The sequence below is a fragment of the Schistocerca serialis genome, chromosome 2, assembly GCF_023864345.2.
Source record: "Schistocerca serialis cubense isolate TAMUIC-IGC-003099 chromosome 2, iqSchSeri2.2, whole genome shotgun sequence".
NCBI classification, from domain to species: Eukaryota; Metazoa; Arthropoda; class Insecta; order Orthoptera; family Acrididae; genus Schistocerca; species Schistocerca serialis.
Genome location: NC_064639.1, coordinates 375271946 through 375290579, shown reverse-complemented (window position 1 = coordinate 375290579; position 18634 = coordinate 375271946). Strand labels below are relative to the sequence as shown.

At 39.5% G+C, this 18634-nt stretch overlaps 1 protein-coding gene across 1 annotated transcript in view; it reads left to right on the top strand.

Annotated features, from left to right (window-relative positions):
• LOC126457191 (uncharacterized) overlaps positions 1–18634 on the top strand; it is a 237090-nt gene that overhangs the window by 196022 nt on the left and 22434 nt on the right. The window contains exons 14-15 of the mRNA XM_050093282.1: positions 1742–2066; positions 16074–16333. Coding sequence (XP_049949239.1) covers positions 1742–2066; positions 16074–16333 — 585 coding nt within the window. The remainder of the gene's footprint in view (positions 1–1741; positions 2067–16073; positions 16334–18634) is intronic.

Here is an 18634-nt window from a genome sequence, read left to right as displayed (position 1 = left end):
CATTGAAATAATTACCACTGAGTTCTGTGAGAATGAATTACTGTAATGTGTTCTTGTTAGTAAATGGGCAGCAAGATATTGGTGATTATCATCACCATCTCACTGCAGTTTCCTGTTGCCTTACTACTACTATCATATAAGTGCTCAAATATGCCAGCTTCTTTCACATTGCTAACCTTACCCAATCATCTACTGCTATATTTTCATTCCCTTTTTTCTGTTGTTGTTACATTTTATGTTCTTCTCCAACTTTTAACTTTTATTTCAAATCTTATCAGTTGCTTGCACCACAATATTAGCACCCTCAATCAGGGATAACAACATCAACATTATTTTTCTTTTCTCTGCAAGACAGAATTTTTTAAATATATATGACAGTATTTTTTTCATCCAAAAAATGGACAGGTGTCCAAATGTTTTTGAAAGCAAATCCATTCAAAAGTGGCACAAGCTGCACATTTACTGAATGTATCATGAAAGATAGTGTTACACATTTGACTTCTTATTCTTCAGGCTTCCATAGGTTTAGCAGTGGTGGTATGAATAGTTTTCACACAGCCACTAAAACTTGTTTGTACGTTCACTGAGAATGTAATTGATATTTTGGACTTAATTTGTGCAGTGACAAGAAAGGGATCGGTGAGCACATGTTTGTCACTTAACTGAATATTGTTAAGTTCTTTCCTGATGTCTCAGTATTTTGTATTGATATTAAATACTATGTCATACCCTCAACTCCGTGTTTTCATTTACTTCTTGTCCTTTTTTTTCCACAATCTGCGACTATACTGTTCATGTTGTTCTTGCCATAGCTTTTTTATTTTTTATATATTTATTTTTTCCCTCCATGCATTCCTTTCTGTTTCTTTCCTTCCAGTGAAGCCCCCTCACTCTTCGACTTCTGCCAGTTTTCTGCTGTGTGTGATGGGGAACTATGGACAGTAGTAAAAGATCAAAAGTTCAAAATTCAAAGTAGTTTTATGATCTCTTTAAGTAGCTGTCTGTATCATCCATCCTTTGCCATTCATCTGCAAGTGAACTACTGCCAAGCTTACGTCCATCTTACTGTAGTTCAGTCATTGTTTCTTCCTTTTCCTCCCTAGCTCCATTTGAAGAAATCTTAAATTCTATAATTCTGCAGCTACATTACCAAAAAATGGGATGTCCAGGGTTGAATGACAACAGTATTATGAAAAGGATAGGTTTCTGCTCCCTGTATTCAGGAGACATTGAGTTGCCGACAGGCATGACAGAAAGACAGCTACCCATTTTGGCTTTTGGGCAAAAGGCCTTCTTTTGAAGTAGAGCGCGCGCGCCTACACACACACACACACACACACACACACACACACACACACTCTGACGGCTGTCTCTGGCCGTTGTGGCTGCAATGGCAAGTATATCAACATATTTTTGTTACTTATGTATTTGCTGTGTTCATCACCTTTAGTACCTGGTAACCTTCACAGTGCAAGGATGGGGTTTTGTTTGTTTGTTTGTTGTTGTTGTTGTTGTTAGGCATGCTTTATTTATGGATTTTTCCATACATTTCAAATAGTTTAATTTTGAAAAATATTTACTTACGTTGTCCTGCAGTAGGGAATGGGACTGTCTGCTTTTGTATGTTTTGTGGCTGTCATACAAACAAGTTACTTCATGGCAATGTTACAGGATGATTGTATTGCTGTAAGTCAGAAATACCATAGCTGATAAGTAATGGCATCTGCTTTCTCCATGGCAGGTCAACAAATGGAAAATAAAGGCTTGGAATGGTCATGTCCTAATTGTTCTAAAAAAAATGAGTCAGCTGAAAAAAGTAAAGACAAAGATCCAAAGAGAAAATCTGGGAAAGATAAAGATACAAGGAGAGCAACACAAACTGAGAACCAAACAGAAACAAAAGATGACAGCCCCCTGTTGTCTCCTGCCACTTGTTCTGAACAAGGGAAAGATGTCAAAGAATTTCAGAATGAAGAGAAGATAACTGGACAGAATAACCTGCCTCCTTTGTCAAATGAAGATACAAAGCAAAATGTGGAGAATGAATCAAACCAGAGCTATCAGAGGTAGCTTTTATATTAATAGTATTTTAGTTCTTAAAACAAGTCTCTCATTTTTAATACTATTTTTGATCAGGGAATGAACATTAGAATTGCATCTATAAAACATAGCAGTAACGGATGCACTGTATTTGTGTTCCTACAGTGCAGGTTTTCATGACTGGATGTCTTAGTTGCGGGTGAGCCTTCTGGGTTGTATGTCTGTGGTCCAAGAATGGTTTTGGTTCCTGATGTTTCATCCAGAGCTGCGTTGAACGTCTTCGGAAGTGCTCCTGGCGTCACTGATTCTTGTCAGAGTGTGACATAAATACTGTGTACAATGGGTGTGGTTGAGTTTAGACATAATCAGCAGGTATAATCCTTGTCAGAGGTGAAAGTTAAGTATGGACTGTCACCTGTCAGGGATAAAAACTTGTCTTAGTTCTGCAGAGCCACTGTCACTAAGTTTCATGGCCGCTTCTTTTCTGTTATAACTATACCCATGCTTATGTATTTTGATTGCTTCTCTATATAGTACTGGATAATAATTTATTGTTACAATCGGATTGGGAAGATTTTATAGAAACATAACATCAGACCAGGTTCTAGACCAACTAAGAAAATACGTCAGGCACTCCAATCTGTAAAGAATAAACTCCCTCCTCTGACAGGACATGGGATATATAAGATTCCTTGGAGGTCTACATTGGAACTAACAAGAGAAGCATGAATACAAGATTGAAAGAACATTAAAGTCTTCGGCGACTGGAAAAACGAAAAAATCAGCAGCAGCAAGATAAGATATCATGAATTGAAAGTTTTCTGTAACCAGAATTTTATCTACAATGACAAAATTATAATCCACGTCTATATACAGAATCAAGCAGAATATGATAACCTTAACAGAAAACAAGAAGCCATAAATAATATATCAAAAGTGGCTCTGCAGAATCAATAGATAAGGTTTTATCCTTTGCAGGTGACAATAGAAAGTTATATTTTTTTTCCTCTGATAATGATTATCTCTGCTGATCATATGTAAAATCAACCACATGCCCCAGGAGCACAGCTGAAGATGTCCAGTGCAGCTCTGGCCAAAACATCAGGAACCAAAATGTTTCTTGGAGCACAGCTTTACAGCCCAGAAGACTCACTAGCAACTATTTACATGCCATTTTACATTGAGCATTGAAATTTTTTAGTGTATATGGTACTATTGAAACCTGTAGTGGTGACACACTGAAGTTACTGCATTTACAAATTAAATAAAATGTTGAAATGCTTTCTTGAACATGATTTCAAAGGTTCCACATGTATCATCATCATCATCATCATCATCATCATCATCTCCTCCTCCTCCTCCTCCTCCTCCTCTTCTTCTCCCCCTACACCTTGATTGCCTCGTGTGGGAGAGAGGATTACATAACATTGATGATTTTTATTTGTGTAATGCGAAATCAGTGCTCGTTACAAAATGTTGTAAAATTTGTCATTTTCCTCGTCTAGGTATAAAAAGGTTCTAAGTTGTATCTTGACTTTTTTTCTCAAGTCTGAGGTACACGCATAATGTTAAAAGTACTGTTTAAAGTAGCAGCACATTAGATATGACATCAGGTGGTAACAGTTTTATCTGTCAACACTATACTTTCCAACAGGTTTGTACGACAAAACGTAGAAAAGACGTTGTATTCTAGAGGCAGATCTTTAATGTGATGCATTGGTTTAACTTTTATGTTTTCATAGTATGCGAGTATAAATATGGAAAAAACCAAATGTGACACTTCAACTTCGTTCACGTGTAAATCGATGCGGCGCCTGTGCGGTTTGTGTGACATCCAGTCAGACCTCCGGATGTACTACAGATTGTTCTATCGCCACAGATTTCATTTATTTCTTCTTTTTCCTGTCCTTATATTCTGTATCTTCATGGATTCAGCATGTTAATTTTTGGATGTGACCATAGAGGGTGGTCAGGTGCCCTGTCTGTCACCATCCTCCCCACCTCGATGAAATTTGTGGATCCTTTCAGTCTGCATCTAACGTCATTCTTTGCATAAGTACTGGCTCAATATTCAACTATTCGGATGTGGGGGAAACGGCTTAAAAAACCACATCCAGGCTAGTCTGCACACCAACTCTCGTTGTTTATCCATCATGTGGATTCAGTCCAGGGTCGTGGCGCCGCCCTGAATCCTCAAAGCAGTGTTCTGATGTATGCAAATGTCTGTTTGGGTAATTGACTTGATTTCACAGAATAGTAAAAATGATATTGAATAAATACTGAAACAAACACTCAGTGGTCTAACGTACCACCAGATTCACATTTGCGTGATATCACGTATCTGGTGTTGTGATTGGCTGATACAAGAAAACAATGCAGGTGTGAAGTTCATTTACATGTTTGTAAAGTTAAAGTGGTGCATTTAATGGTGTTCATTTTTATAATTGTGTACTACAAAAATATGCAGTTTGATTAATGCTCTTTTAAAGATATCATGAAAAAGTGTCATTTTTTGGTACAATTTGGTGGCAAAAGCATGTGGAAATCTGTTGTCAGCAGATAAAACTGTCAACTCCATTTGAAAATGGAGTTGTTGTTATGGTAAAAGGAATTTTTAATTATGAAACTTGGAAAAACCCAAACCCGAATATCATACTTAAGGTAGAGACGAAGGAAACATTGAAATATAATAATTTCCTATTGTAGATTTTTGACATTATTTTTTCCCAGTAGTGTAAGTCTCTTAGTACTTGCTTCTTTGTTAAAAATTTATCTTTCAACTGGTTTAATGCTTGTAACTATATTAACCTTATTTTAGCCTTATGTGTAGTTACAGTAGAGTTTTAGTTTAATTATATTAAACCACTGTCTACAAGCATTTTGTAATATTATGTATTAATGGGCACAATTAAATGAACCGCTTAATTCATGAACAAAAATGAGGGTAGGCAACCAGTCTTCTCCAGCTGATTGATTTGTGTTGCATAGAAGCTTGTGAAGCAAATAATGCTACATGCAAAACTATTAACATCATCCACAAGGTGTGGTGCGTTTCTTGTATGAGTCTTTTCATGTCAAATGAGCACATCTCCTAACCTGACCACCTCTGATTTTAATCAGATTTGATGTGTTCATTGTACACAACAAGAGAATGAATAACGGCAAATTACAGAATTGTAGCACAAGTACAGCAAAAATAATGACTTCCCAAAGTTCTGAAAATGTGCCTAAAATTTGACAGACTCTGCTGACACAAATGGCTGTAACTTCTGTTCTAATAGAGCTAAGACAGTGAAACAGGTAATAAAAATTTCAGATGATACCCAACATGGCCATATTTAAACTATTTATACAAATATGGTCAATGCCCGTGTCGTTTGACCTTGAATATCTCAAAACATGTCACTTTCGGAATTTTTGAAAAAATTATTTTTGCTTCTTCACGTTACATTGCACACCTACTAACAAGTCAGGTTGGGATGACATTTGGATTAGGAGAGACAAATTGATATTCACGGTCACAACAATACAGATTGTATGCAGACTGCAACAAAATAATGTTAAATACTGAAAAACTTGTTAACTGTTAGAAAGGTGATATGATAGCAACTCACATTAAGTAAGTAATGTGAACAGGCCAATAGCAAGCATTTGTACTACGCCACGTCACAGAGTATGACCCCCAGACCTTCACTTCCAGTAATGCGAAACATTGTACAATCGCCTTAGCCAAAGTACATGTTGGAAGGCATGGCAAACAGACTCAAATTCAAACAAACGAGCACAATGACAAATGCATCATCGGCATCTACCATATTGTATAGCAAGAGACTGAGCGAAGTGGCGCAGCAGTTAGCACAGTGGACTCGCATTCTGGAGGATGACAGTTCCAGCCCACGTCTGGCTGTCTTGAATTAGGTTTTCCATGATTTCCCTAAATCGCTCCAGACAAATGCTGTGAGATGGTTCCTTTGAAGGGTCACGGCGGATTTCCTTTCCCATCCTTGGACCAGTCTGAGCTTCTGCTGCATCTCTAATAGCCTCGATGTCAACAGGATGTTGAACTCTAATCTTCCTTTATTGTACAACAGGGTGCAATGCTGTTAGTGCATCTTTTGGTGGAAAGATGTACGTTTGGCCTGTTGCTGTTCTCACATCAGCCTTTGTAGGAATGTCTTTCTTGCCCACAGTAAAGCTGTCGTTTTCTCGGGGTGTACAAAAGAAGGTGAAGGACTTTGAGAATGTAGAAAGCTAAATTGTAACCCCACTGGTATCGTCATTAACACTAAAAACACCCCAAACATCCAGTGACTTTAGTACATAAATGCAACAAACTCTGTGATATCATTAAGGTATCAGTCTTGTTAAGTCCGTGTTAGCTATGTCTGGTGAATTGGAGGAAACTTTCATTTGAATTTTGTTATGCCCAGTGGCAATAATACCATGTAACTGGTGGGTACAAGCAAATGTGCAAATCTGATCAAAGTGCTCTTGGAAGAGAGATGATTCTTCATCATACTCATTGTTAGACTGTTGGTTGTATAATGAAAGTGGTACAGTGCAACGTTCTTGAAAAACCATTCAAATAACTATCTGTGTGTCATTATCTGAGGCTTATGGATGCACTGCAGACTGGCACGGACAGCAAGTCACTTGATGCACCAGAGATACCATCACATGGTCCTTTGCTATGTGATATGACAAACAAATGCCACTCTGCACAGAAATTGAGGGCACTCTGATGAAAAGATACGTTTTCAAAATTCTTGTGGTTTTTTTATACTAGTCTGCAGCACCATTTGTGAAGTAATATGTGTACTCAGGTGTCCTATGGAACTGAGACACCATTCATTTAACCAAATGATGTTGAAAAAGATAGCCGGCCGGTGTGGCCATGCGGTTCTAGGCGCTTCAGTCTGGAACCGCGTGACCCGTACGGTCACAGGTTCGAATCCTGCCTCGGGCATGGATGTGTGTGATGTCGTTAGGTTAGTTAGGTTTAAGTAGTTCCAAGTTCTAGGGGACTGATGACCACAGATGTTAAGTCCCATAGTGCTCAGAGCCATTTGAACCCTTTTTTTTAAAAAAAAGATAAACACTGACAGTGTCATGGTAAAGCATTCTGATATGACGACAAATGAAATGTGATCCAATTGCATCGGCTTCTGGATATTTATAATAAAGAGTAAATGGATGAATGGTAGCCTTTGCGTTGGTCTAGTGAAACCCTTGGACCTTATCCTGCAGGACAAATTCATCATTTTCTACAAAATCACATATAACGATGTATTCATTGTCATGAAGGGTCAAACTGTTAGAGGCCTATGAAGTAGTATAGCTGGAGATTTTTCATTTTGTTGATGAGGTTTTCTAAGAAGTCTTCCACAGAAAATAGACATGTCTGGAGAGTTGCTCTATTTGTAGGTATATCCAGTTTGTATGTTACCTCACCAATTCTATTTTTGTCAAACAGCTGTCCAAGGTATGTCAAGAAAGAATGTGAACTGGGCAGTTTTTGCTTATTGACATATAACCTTTCAGCTTTGAGAAATTACGAATTATTGAAGGCAGACAGTGTTTGTACATGCTAAGTTGGTAGTCAGCATCATGTGCCAGCTCCTTCATTCTGCAACCTTCCAACATAAGTTTCACACTTTGGTAAATACTGCAAACATACACACTATGTGGGTACTGGTTGCACGAGCCTGAATGCAGTTTTTAGGTTATAATTGGCAAAATTTGAATAAGCATATTTTCAGTTCTGGATGTGTACCTCTGAATGCTTGATACAGCTCGTTCTGGTTTCTCAACACCAGTCGTTTTCGTTTATAAACCCTGTAACCATTTTCCTTAACAGAAACAAAATCCTTCTTCCCAGACAAAAAACAGCTAATGTCTTGTCTGTTGTAAAATTCTGTGACACAGTTCACAATGTGTTCACTTAAATATTTCCAAGTCTCAGATTAGGAATTGCTAAGATGCCACATTTTTTTACTAAATGTTTTGCTTTTCTCGCTAAGTAGTTTGAGGCTCCAAATTAATTTTCAGTCCTTCAAATGCTTCAGCTTTTTCCGAAGAAGTGTCAGTATCTGGATCTTCTCACTCCTTTTGGTGCTACTACTGAATTACTCTTTCAATTGCATTATAATTTCAGATTCCATATTTGTTCCACCCCACATATTTGTATTACCCTGTGCATTTTGTCTCACACTGGGTACATATTTAATTAGGATTAGCTCTGACACTTTTTAAAAAATTTTCTGTGCGTATGTTTTCTCTCTGTCTCTTCTTCTCTGTCTCTACTCACCAAGAGTTACCAGACTATCATTTAATGCAACTAAAGCTATATTTGGGGCTACAGATTTGTCTGAATCATATGAGTTACACAGGCTTGTAATTTTGTCTGTCTGAATTTACTTTGTTCAGTCACATGCCCTTGTTATTGTGTTAATTTTTTCCTTCCGTGTTACATTTTTTGTGGTGTGTCATTATGCCACTGATCGTATGAACCATCCACATTTACACTTGACGTAACTTTTCTTGTATCTGTTGGGTTCATTTTTCCTGAAGAGATTACATAAATATGTGATCCTTTCTAACTCTTACCTTCAACCAGTAGATTTGTATATAATCACAAAATACGACACTTTTGCTGTAACTTCCTCTGTACATGCAGCATCTATGTTGCCATCCAAGCTTCAAAAGGAAACACTTCACTTTCATGATTTCCCATCTTCTGACTTATTGTCAGGTAACAAAACTTAATAACATGTAAGTGACCTTGCAGCGTGCTACACAAGAATACTTGCTATTGGTCTACCCACCTTCTGAGTTTAATGTAATTGGTTAAAACAAGAATGCATGCTATTGGCCTCTTTCCAGATTGTCAGTGTACCTGTGGTTGGTCAAAATACGAATGGTTGCTAGTGGCCTGTTCGTGTTGCTTCCTTATTGTGTGTTGCTATCACATTGCCATTTTAATGGTTAACATGTTTTTCGCCACTTCGTATCATATTGTTGCAATCTGCATACTATTTGTATTGCTTTACTGCGTCACATTGCTGTGCATATTAATTTACTGTATTTACCCAAATATAAGACTACCTCCCCCCCCCCCCAAGAGACTTTTAAAGCAAAATTTATTTTTAACATATTTTGAGTAATCGAAATTACAAACCGCTTTATTGACATAATATAAATGCCTAAAAAGTTAAAACAACACCTATTCTAAATACATTGTCTACATATTGATAATGCAAGGAGAAATAAAATAAAATAAATGAAAAGAAATTGTTTACATTAATTTGACCATTCTTTTCTACATTTTTCACTCACCCTGTCGTCTTTGATATCACTATTTTTAATCTTCATTGTTGCAAATATTTTGCTATTTTTTCCGAAAATGTTGCAATAGGTTGTGGTTACCGTGGGATCTAAGAACACTGTTGTTTCTATCCAAATATATATCAGATTTTGCTTATGTGGTGATGAGACAATGTCTCTTGCTTCCAAACTAATTGTCTGCCGGCTGCTTTCTCATTGGCTGCGTAGGACCACACACCCCCTTTCGTTCTTGACATGTCACAGTGACTGTCAACAACATGTCAGCATGAAATACCTTAGTGCGCCACTGACCCTTATCTAGATTTGTATAGTCTCCTGCAGAAATCAAGACTGTTGTCCAATTTTAAAGTCATTTCACTTCTAACTACAAATGCATTCAAGCAAACTACAGTTTAAACATGTTAGATGTTCCTAAAAAGCCAAAGCACGCAGTATAGATTCCCCTGGTTGGCAACATGATTTAATTTGCTGTCTGCTCATACTCCCCTCCCTGCACTCATCTAGTTTTTAGCCAAGCTAGTATCACTGTTCCTCTTCCAAGCCTTTTGTAGTTCTGTGCTCGAGCAAATGCAAAAGATGGACTGCAACATTACCTACAGTGCAAGTCATGTGTAAGAACAGCAACTAATATGTAAATAAAAGGTCACAGTCATGATTCATTCCAGTTTTCGAACTTTCGCTCATCTCATGATCGAATGACGTCTGTACCTACACTATCTCCACGATCAGTCTTGCCACTATAATTTATTTTGTTTGTTAGACATTTCATTCTAGATTAATTTTCCTTCTTCTTTCATCTTAATGTCACCATCATGTTCTAAAACTGATTAAAAGCTGGTAATGTTTTTACCCAGTATACTAATACATAAACAGTGGCAGAATTTCTCACATGTGCACCGGTTTGGTAAATCATTACGGTCTCTCAGTATGAGAACTTTTGTTGCAAACTTGTTCAGGTACAACAAGAATTTGTAAAATGATTTAATTTAGTGCTATTACCTCTTGTGTTTAAGAAAATTGTAAAATTTTAAGCAAAGCAGTAGATTCTTGTAGAAGCTAGCTCGTAGTTTCTCGCATAGCCCTTGCACTAGTGTCATGCGAATCAAATGTCACGTGATTGTTTGAGTAATGTCAATTCTATATAAAGCACGCATATCTGAAAATCTTGAGCCCATTAGAACATGAATATCAGATGCTGACCCCTGCCTTTCCGAATTTTTCAAAATAAATCTGTGCATGATGTCAATAGCCCAAGCTTCATCTGTAAATGTAAGGTGACCCCTATATGCTCTATTAAACAACGTAAAAATGCCGCCATCAGCAGCAATAGTTCAATCTGCAAATATAAGATGACTCTGATTTTTTGAGTGACGAATTTGGGAAAAAACCTCATTTTCTAATCGGGTAGTTGTAATTGAAGTGCCATTCTAGCTTGGTTTTTTAGTATGTTATCTTGTGTGTGTGTGTGTGTGTGTGTGTGTGTGTGTGTGTGTGTGTGTGTACGTATATATATTATTAATTATCTAATTATTATTAATATGAATATAATAGAGGGAAACATTCCACATGGGAATAATATATCTAAAAACAAAGATGATGTGACTTACCAAACGAAAGTGCTGGCAGGTCGATAGACACACAAACATACACACAAAATACAAGCTTTCGCAACCAACGGTTGCTTCGTCAGGAAAGAGGGAAGGAGAGGGAAAGACGAAAGGATGTGGGTTTTAAGGGAGAGGGTAAGGAGTCATTCCAATCCCGGGAGCGGAAAGACTTACCTTAGGGGGAAAAAAGGACAGGTATACACTCGCACACACACACACACACACACACACACACACACACACACACACATATCCATCCGCACATACACAGACACAAGCAGACATTTGTAAAGGCAAAGGGTTTGGGCAGAGATGTCAGTCGAGGTGGAAGTACAGAGGCAAAGATGTTGTTGACAGACAGGTGAGGTATGAGTGGCGGCAAATTGAAATTAGCGGAGGTTGAGGCCTGGCGGATAACGAGAAGAGAGGAAATGCTGAAGGGCAAGTTCCCATCTCCGGAGTTCTGACAGTTTGGTGTTAGTGGGAAGTATCCAGATAACCCGGACGGTGTAACACTGTGCCAAGATGTGCTGGCCGTGCACCAAGGCATGTTTAGCCGCAGGGTGATCCTCATTACCAACAACCACTGTCTGCCTGTGTCCATTCATGCGAATGGACAGTTTGTTGCTGGTCATTCCCACATAGAAAGCTTCACAGTGTAGGCAGGTCAGTTGGTAAATCTTGTGGGTGCTTTCCCCCGTGGCTCTGCCTTTGTTCGTGTACACCTTCCGGGTTACAGGACTGGAGTAGGTGGTGGTGGGAGGGTGCATGGGACAGGTTTTACACCAGGGGCGGTTACAAGGGTAGGAGCCAGAGGGTATGGAAGGTGGTTTGGGGATTTCATAGGGATGAACTAACAGGTTACGAAGGTTAGGTGGACGGCGGAAAGACACTCTTGGTGGAGTGGGGAGGATTTCATGAAGGATGGATCTCATTTCAGGGCAGGATTTGTGGAAGTTGTATCCCTGCTGGAGAGCCACATTCAGAGTCTGATCCAGTCCCGGAAAGTATCCTGTCACAAGTGGGGCACTTTTGGGGTTCTTCTGTGGGAGGTTCTGGGTTTGAGGAGATGAGGAAGTGGCTCTGGTTATTTGCTTCTGTACCAGGTCGGGAGGGTAGTTGCGGGATGCGAAAGCTGTTTTCAGGTTGTTGGTGTAATGGTTCAGGGATTTTGGACTTGTGCAGATTTGTTTGCCACGAAGACCTAGGCTGTAGGGAAGGGACCGTTTGATGTGGAATGGGTGGCAGCTGTCATAATGGAGGTACTGTTGCTTGTTGGTGGGTTTGATGTGGACGGACGTGTGAAGCTGGCCATTGGACAGGTGGAGGTCAACGTCAAGGAAAGTGGCATGGGATTTGAAGTAGGACCCGGTGATCTGATGGAACCAAAGGAGTTGAGGTCGGATAGGAAATTCTGGAGTTCTTCTTCACTGTGAGCCCAGATCATGAAAATGTCATCAATAAATCTGTACCAAACTTTGGGTTGGCAGGCCTGGGTAACCAAGAAGGCTTCCTCTAAGCGACCCATGAATAGGTTGGCGTACGAGGGGGCCGTCCTGGTACCCATGGCTGTTCCCTTTAATTGTTGGTATGTCTGGCCTTCGAAAGTGGAGAAGTTGTGGGTCAGGATGAAGCTGGCTAAGGTAATGAGAAAAGAGGTTTTAGGTAGGGTGGCAGGTGATCAGCGTGGAAGGAAGTGCTCCATTGCAGCGAGGCCCTGGACGTGCGGAATATTTGTGTATAAGGAAGTGGCATCAATGGTTACAAGGATGGTTTCCAACCTCAACTCCTTTGGTTCCATCAGATTCACCTGGTCCTACTCCAAATCCCATGCCACTTTCCTTGATGTTGACCTCGACCTGTCCAATGGCCAGCTTCACACGTCCGTCCACATCAAAACCACCAACAAGCAACAGTACCTCCATTATGACAGCTGCCACCCATTCCACATCAAACGGTCCCTTCCCTACAGCCTAGGTCTTCGTGGCAAACGAATATGCTCCAGTCCGGAATCCCTGAACCATTACACCAACAACTTGAAAACAGCTTTTGCATCCCGCAACTACCCTCCCGACCTGGTACAGAAGCAAATAACCAGAGCCACTTCCTCATCTCCTCAAACCCAGAACCTCCCACAGAAGAACCCCAAAAGTGTCCCACTTGTGACAGGATACTTTCCGGGACTGGATCAGACTCTGAATGTGGCTCTCCAGCAGGGATACAACTTCCTCAAATCCTACCCTGAAATGAGATCCATCCTTCATGAAATCCTCCCCACTCCACCAAGAGTGTCTTTCCGCCGTCCACCTAACCTTCGTAACCTGTTAGTTTATCCCTATGAAATACCCAAACCACCTTCCCTACCCTCTGGCTCCTACCCTTGTAACCGCCCCCAGTGTAATACCTGTCCCATGCACCCTCCCACCACCACCTACTCCAGTCCTGTAACCCGGAAGGTGTACATGATCAAAGGCAGAGCCACGTGTGAAAGCCCCCACGTGATTTACCAACTGACCTGCCTACACTGTGAAGCTTTCTATGTGGGAATGACCAGCAACAAACTGTCCATTCGCATGAATGGACACAGGCAGACAGTGTTTTTTGGTAATGAGGATCACCCTGTGGCTAAACACGCCTTGGTGCACAGCCAGCACATCTTGGCACAGTGTTACACCGTCCGGGTTATCTGGATACTTCCCACTAACACCAACCTGTCAGAACTCCGGAGATGGGAACTTGCCCTTCAGCATCTCCTCTCTTCTCGTTATCTGCCAGGCCTCAATCTCCGCTAATTTCTAATTTCAATTTGCCGCCGCTCATACCTCACCTGTCTGTCAACAACATCTTTGCCTCTGTACTTTCACCTCGACTGACATCTCTGCCCAAACTCTTTGCCTTTACAAATGTCTGCTTGTGTCTGTGTGTGTGCGGATGGATATGTGTGTGTGTGCGAGTGTATACCTGCCCTTTTTTCCCCCTAAGGTAAGTCTTTCTGCTCCCGGGATTGGAATGACTCCTTACCCTCTCCCTTAAAACCCACATCCTTTCGTCTTTCCCTCTCCTTCCCTCTTTCCTGACGAAGCAACCGTTGGTTGCGAAAGCTTGAATTTTGTGTGTATGTTTGTGTTTGTTTGTGTGTCTATCGACCAGCCAGCACTTTCATTTGGTAAGCCACATCATCTTTGTTTTTAGATATATTATTATTATTATTATTATTATTATTATTATTGGTGTTTTGCCCTTAAAGAGCGTATTTGGACAGTTCCTTTTGCTGCCTTCCTTGCTGCCCAAACTTCCCTCATTCGCTCGCTGTGTTTCTGTTTCCGGTCCTCTGTCCATGCTTCTTGTCGGCTTTGTGTCTTCGGCTTCATCTTGATTGCCTTTTTGGTTGCCCATATTTCTTTCATCTTCTGGCTGTGATCTTGCTTGCGTTCTTCGGTCCATTTTATGCCTGTTCGTTTGTCAAATTGTATCTCATGTAGTTTACTTTTGTTAATGATGTTTCTGAATTTTATTCTGTCGTTTATTGTGTCTGCTGTTATGTTGAGTTGGTTCAGGTCGTTTTCTACCTCTGCCACCCATTTGTTGTTTCTAGTGGTTACCCAGTCAAAGATCTGTTTGGTCAGCCTGTGTGATGGCGTTCTGTATAGGTGTCCATAGAATTGTAGTCTGCGTTTTCTAATCTTTTCTGTTATTGTCTCCTTATGTTTGTACAGTTCCTCTGTAGGTTTCTTGATCCATATTCCATTGTTGTTAGTTGCGCCAAATATTTTCCCTAGACATGTCTGCTTGTGTCTGTGTATGTGCGGTTGGATATGGGTGTGTGTGCGAGTGTATACCTGTCCTTTTTCCCCCTAAGGTAAGTCTTTCCACTCCCGGGATTGGAATGACTCCTTACCCTCTCCCTTAAAACCCACATCCTTTCGTCTTTCCCTCTTTCCTGATGAAGCAACCGTTGGTTGCGAAAGCTTGAATTTTGTGTGTTTGTTTGTGTGTCTATCGACCTGCCAGCGTTTTTTTGAGGTCAAAGGACAAGGGCACTGACCTTAATTGTGTACATTGTTTAAATATGGCCATGTTGTGTATCATTTGAAAGCTTGTCCCCATCCCTTTCCGGAATGACTTGTTCCACTGTGCTATCTCTGTCAGAACAGAAGTTACAGCTACCTTTGTTGAATTTTAAGCACATTTTCAGAAATTCGGGCAGCTACTTATGTTCTACTTGTGCCGTAATTTGTCATCTCACATCATGTACAATAAAAATATCAAATTTGATAAAAATTGGGGATGGTTGGGTTGAAAATGATATCTTATCTAAATTTCATTCACTGCAATGTATGAGCTAAAATCAAACACAAGCAAAGTTTACACAATGCGTATTTACCTCTGCAAAATCTTTAAAATTTCACGCAGTGTTTTACTTAATTTGATGCAGCACTGTAACTGTGGCATATAAAAAACGCAATTCAGTCCTTTATCAAGGGAAGATATCAGACTGTAAGATGTGCAAGTAAATTTTTTTATCCAATAGTTTTCTTAAAAAGTGGTGATAAGTATTGCATATCAGCCGGAATGCCGTCTCTCAGCAAAGGCACCAGCATTTGTGAGCAGTACAGCCATAACAAAAGCAGCCTCAACATGGGATGCAAAGAGCTCATGTGTAGCCGCAAAAGGGTTAAACTGTAGCCCTCATATTCAGTGACACAGTTTCATGATTATATTACCCTCTCCTTGTTTTGCTACCACCACCTCTCCCTCATTTGTTCCTATGAACTTCTCAAACAGTGGTTTGGGGGGGGGGGGGATGTCAGTACTTGAAACTGCAAAAATAGGTACTACATTGAAATGTAGTAAAATGTTCCACACACCAACAGCTGAAGGGGAGTAGTTTCCTGTCCTTATTTTTATTCATTGTTTTGTTCTTGTAATTGTCATTACTGTAATATCTTTATTCCTACATTGCTGCTTTCACTTAAATGTAGAAAAAAATGTAGTATGAAACTGATTCTATGGTATTTTTGTGGTTGATTTTCTATTGTCTTCCATTGATTGTAAGAAGAAACAAATTTGCATTGATTGCAGTGACGCAGATGTTGGGTCAGTGACATCCTGTATTGTATGTAAGAAAGAAGCTCGGCAGTCCAGTATCTACTGCAGTCATGCTTGCATTTTGAAACATGCAGAAGAGTCGCAGCAGAATGTTGCTACAGCTGCTTCTGTCACAAAGTCAAACCAGTCAGGTGGAATAAACAAGCATGCAGTGGACCAGTTGTCTCACCACATACCAAAACCACAAACTAGAGTAATAGTATATGAAAGAAGAACTGGAAAACTCCTGAGTGGTAAGTGATGTACTTTAAACAAAATAATATGTAGAGGTTAAACTCATTTTGAATTGCTGTGTGACTGAAATAAGTTAGTGTGAATCACATTTACAGTTTTTTGAAAATAAAAATCACTGTATTCACTAATATCATGGAACATATTCATTAAAACAGAAATATTTATTGTCATTGTGTAATTAACATTTCCTTCCTAAGCAGCATCTGAGGTAAAAAGATGGCAGGAATCGCATGTACAACTAGAAGTAGTAAAATTACAAATTGCCAGGGTAAAAGTTTAACATGTTCTGCATAAACACATCTTCCCCCTTCCCCCTGCCTATGAATCATGTCTCATGGATCCTTTGCAAAGAGATCTCCAGAATGTGGAAGATAGTGTTCAAGAGCAGTACAAAGATTTACATGTTTGAAATTTTAGTTCTAATATAATATAACAACCTATTACATTAATTTTAAGAGCCCTTTGAAGGTACTGTTTAATTGTGCTATAGTAGTTACCCAACAAATAGCCCCTTAATGCACTCTACAAGAAACTTAATACAGTCCTTTACATTAGATTCTGTAGCTGATGTAACCTTGTTGAAGATTAAAGAAGTAGAGGAAACATGATGTGTGGTGCAAATACTGGTTAATAAAACGTAAAACCAGTTCTCACTTTGTTACCCTTTCTATTGCTTATACGTGCACATGAAATGTGTAATCTTTTTTAGGGTCAGTGGAGATACACACCTGGCCCCCCTGTTGCTCATATTGCCATTGGTTAAAAAGCTGGTGAGAATAATGAAATTACGACACTACCACATGAAAGACTGAAAGCACTATTGTGATCTCTCGCAATATATAGGGCTGTGAAATCTCAAGTACGCATGTATGGATATCTGTAATATGAAAGTGTTTCTCTTCGTGCCCCAGATTAATAAAGTAGTTCCATTTTTTTCCTTTCTCAAGTATGATCTGTCAGTTTTTTTTTTTTTAATGATGATTTATCTGACAATCAGTTGCTATGTATTGTGTAATGTGTGCAGCAGCTCTCTTCACCTGACTATGAAAGGCTTTTGATTTAATGCTGACTTTCATATACACGTAATTTGCAGTTGAAATGCTTCAAATCACTCAACATAGTGCCACTATAAAGATAGCCTCGTGACTGACATCTGCTTGTAGAAACGTGTGTATGATTTGTACACACTCTCAAGCATGTTTCCATTGGTATGCGTGCATAATAGAAAATCGATCAAGCTTCAGGTAGTTCAAGCTGTCCAAATGCTTGTGCAGAATTATCCTACACAAGTGGTCAAGCCTACAGTTTAATTATTAAGAGTCATGGCATATGAGTAATACATACAATAAATTCTAATTGATGGAGTAGTAGGTATGTTGAAACATTCCTCTGCAGTGCTGTATTGAACAACATACTACCAGACCTTTTAAATCATCAAGCCAAACCTTGAGCTTCATTAGATGTAGGGATATATGAAAACACTGTTCAGACTGTCCGTGGTACTAGTTCGCCAATCATTAACTTATCATATTGAGTTTTTGAAAATTATCCTCGTTTCATATCTTTCAAACACTTGATATGCCATTCCAAAGATATCTGAAAAGCTTTGGATGCAGTGCCACAAGGTTGACAGATAACATAAATACAATAATAAGCAGCATCTTCACAAGTATATCATTTGTTCAGATAATTTTTGTCTATTTGACAAGCTTATGCAATACTGGTTTGGGTGTGCCCCAACGAAGAGGGAAAGGGAGTGTCACTAACGCTCTTCCTATGCACGAGTGGTTTAGCAAAAAGGATCAGCAGCAGTCTGACTGTTCACTTCACTGATACCTCTCAGGAATGCTTTGTACTAACAAAACTGTAATCAAAATGACCCTAAGAAAAAATTCTACAGTTAAATTCTGCACAGTGGGATGCCAAGGGACCCTAAGATGCTCTATTATATGAGGGGTTCAGAAGCAAAAGGGTACAAGTGACAGTTCCCAGAAAAATGGGAACAGTGTATCTAGAGCATGGTAAAACATGTAATATTGTTGTGGCAAAGGGATAAAAGTGAAAGACCACTGTGTGCTGCTCTGTGGTAAACAAAAAGAAAACTAAACAGTGGAAACTCCAGGTAGGAATATCAACAGTGTAGGAAAAGACAGATTGCTACTTACGTTCTAGAAGACATGTCAAGTTGCAGACAGGCACAATTAATAAACACTTACATAAACCTTTTGGCCACAGACTTCATCAGTTAAAAAAAAGTGCGTGTGCGTGTTCACACACACACACACACACACACACACACA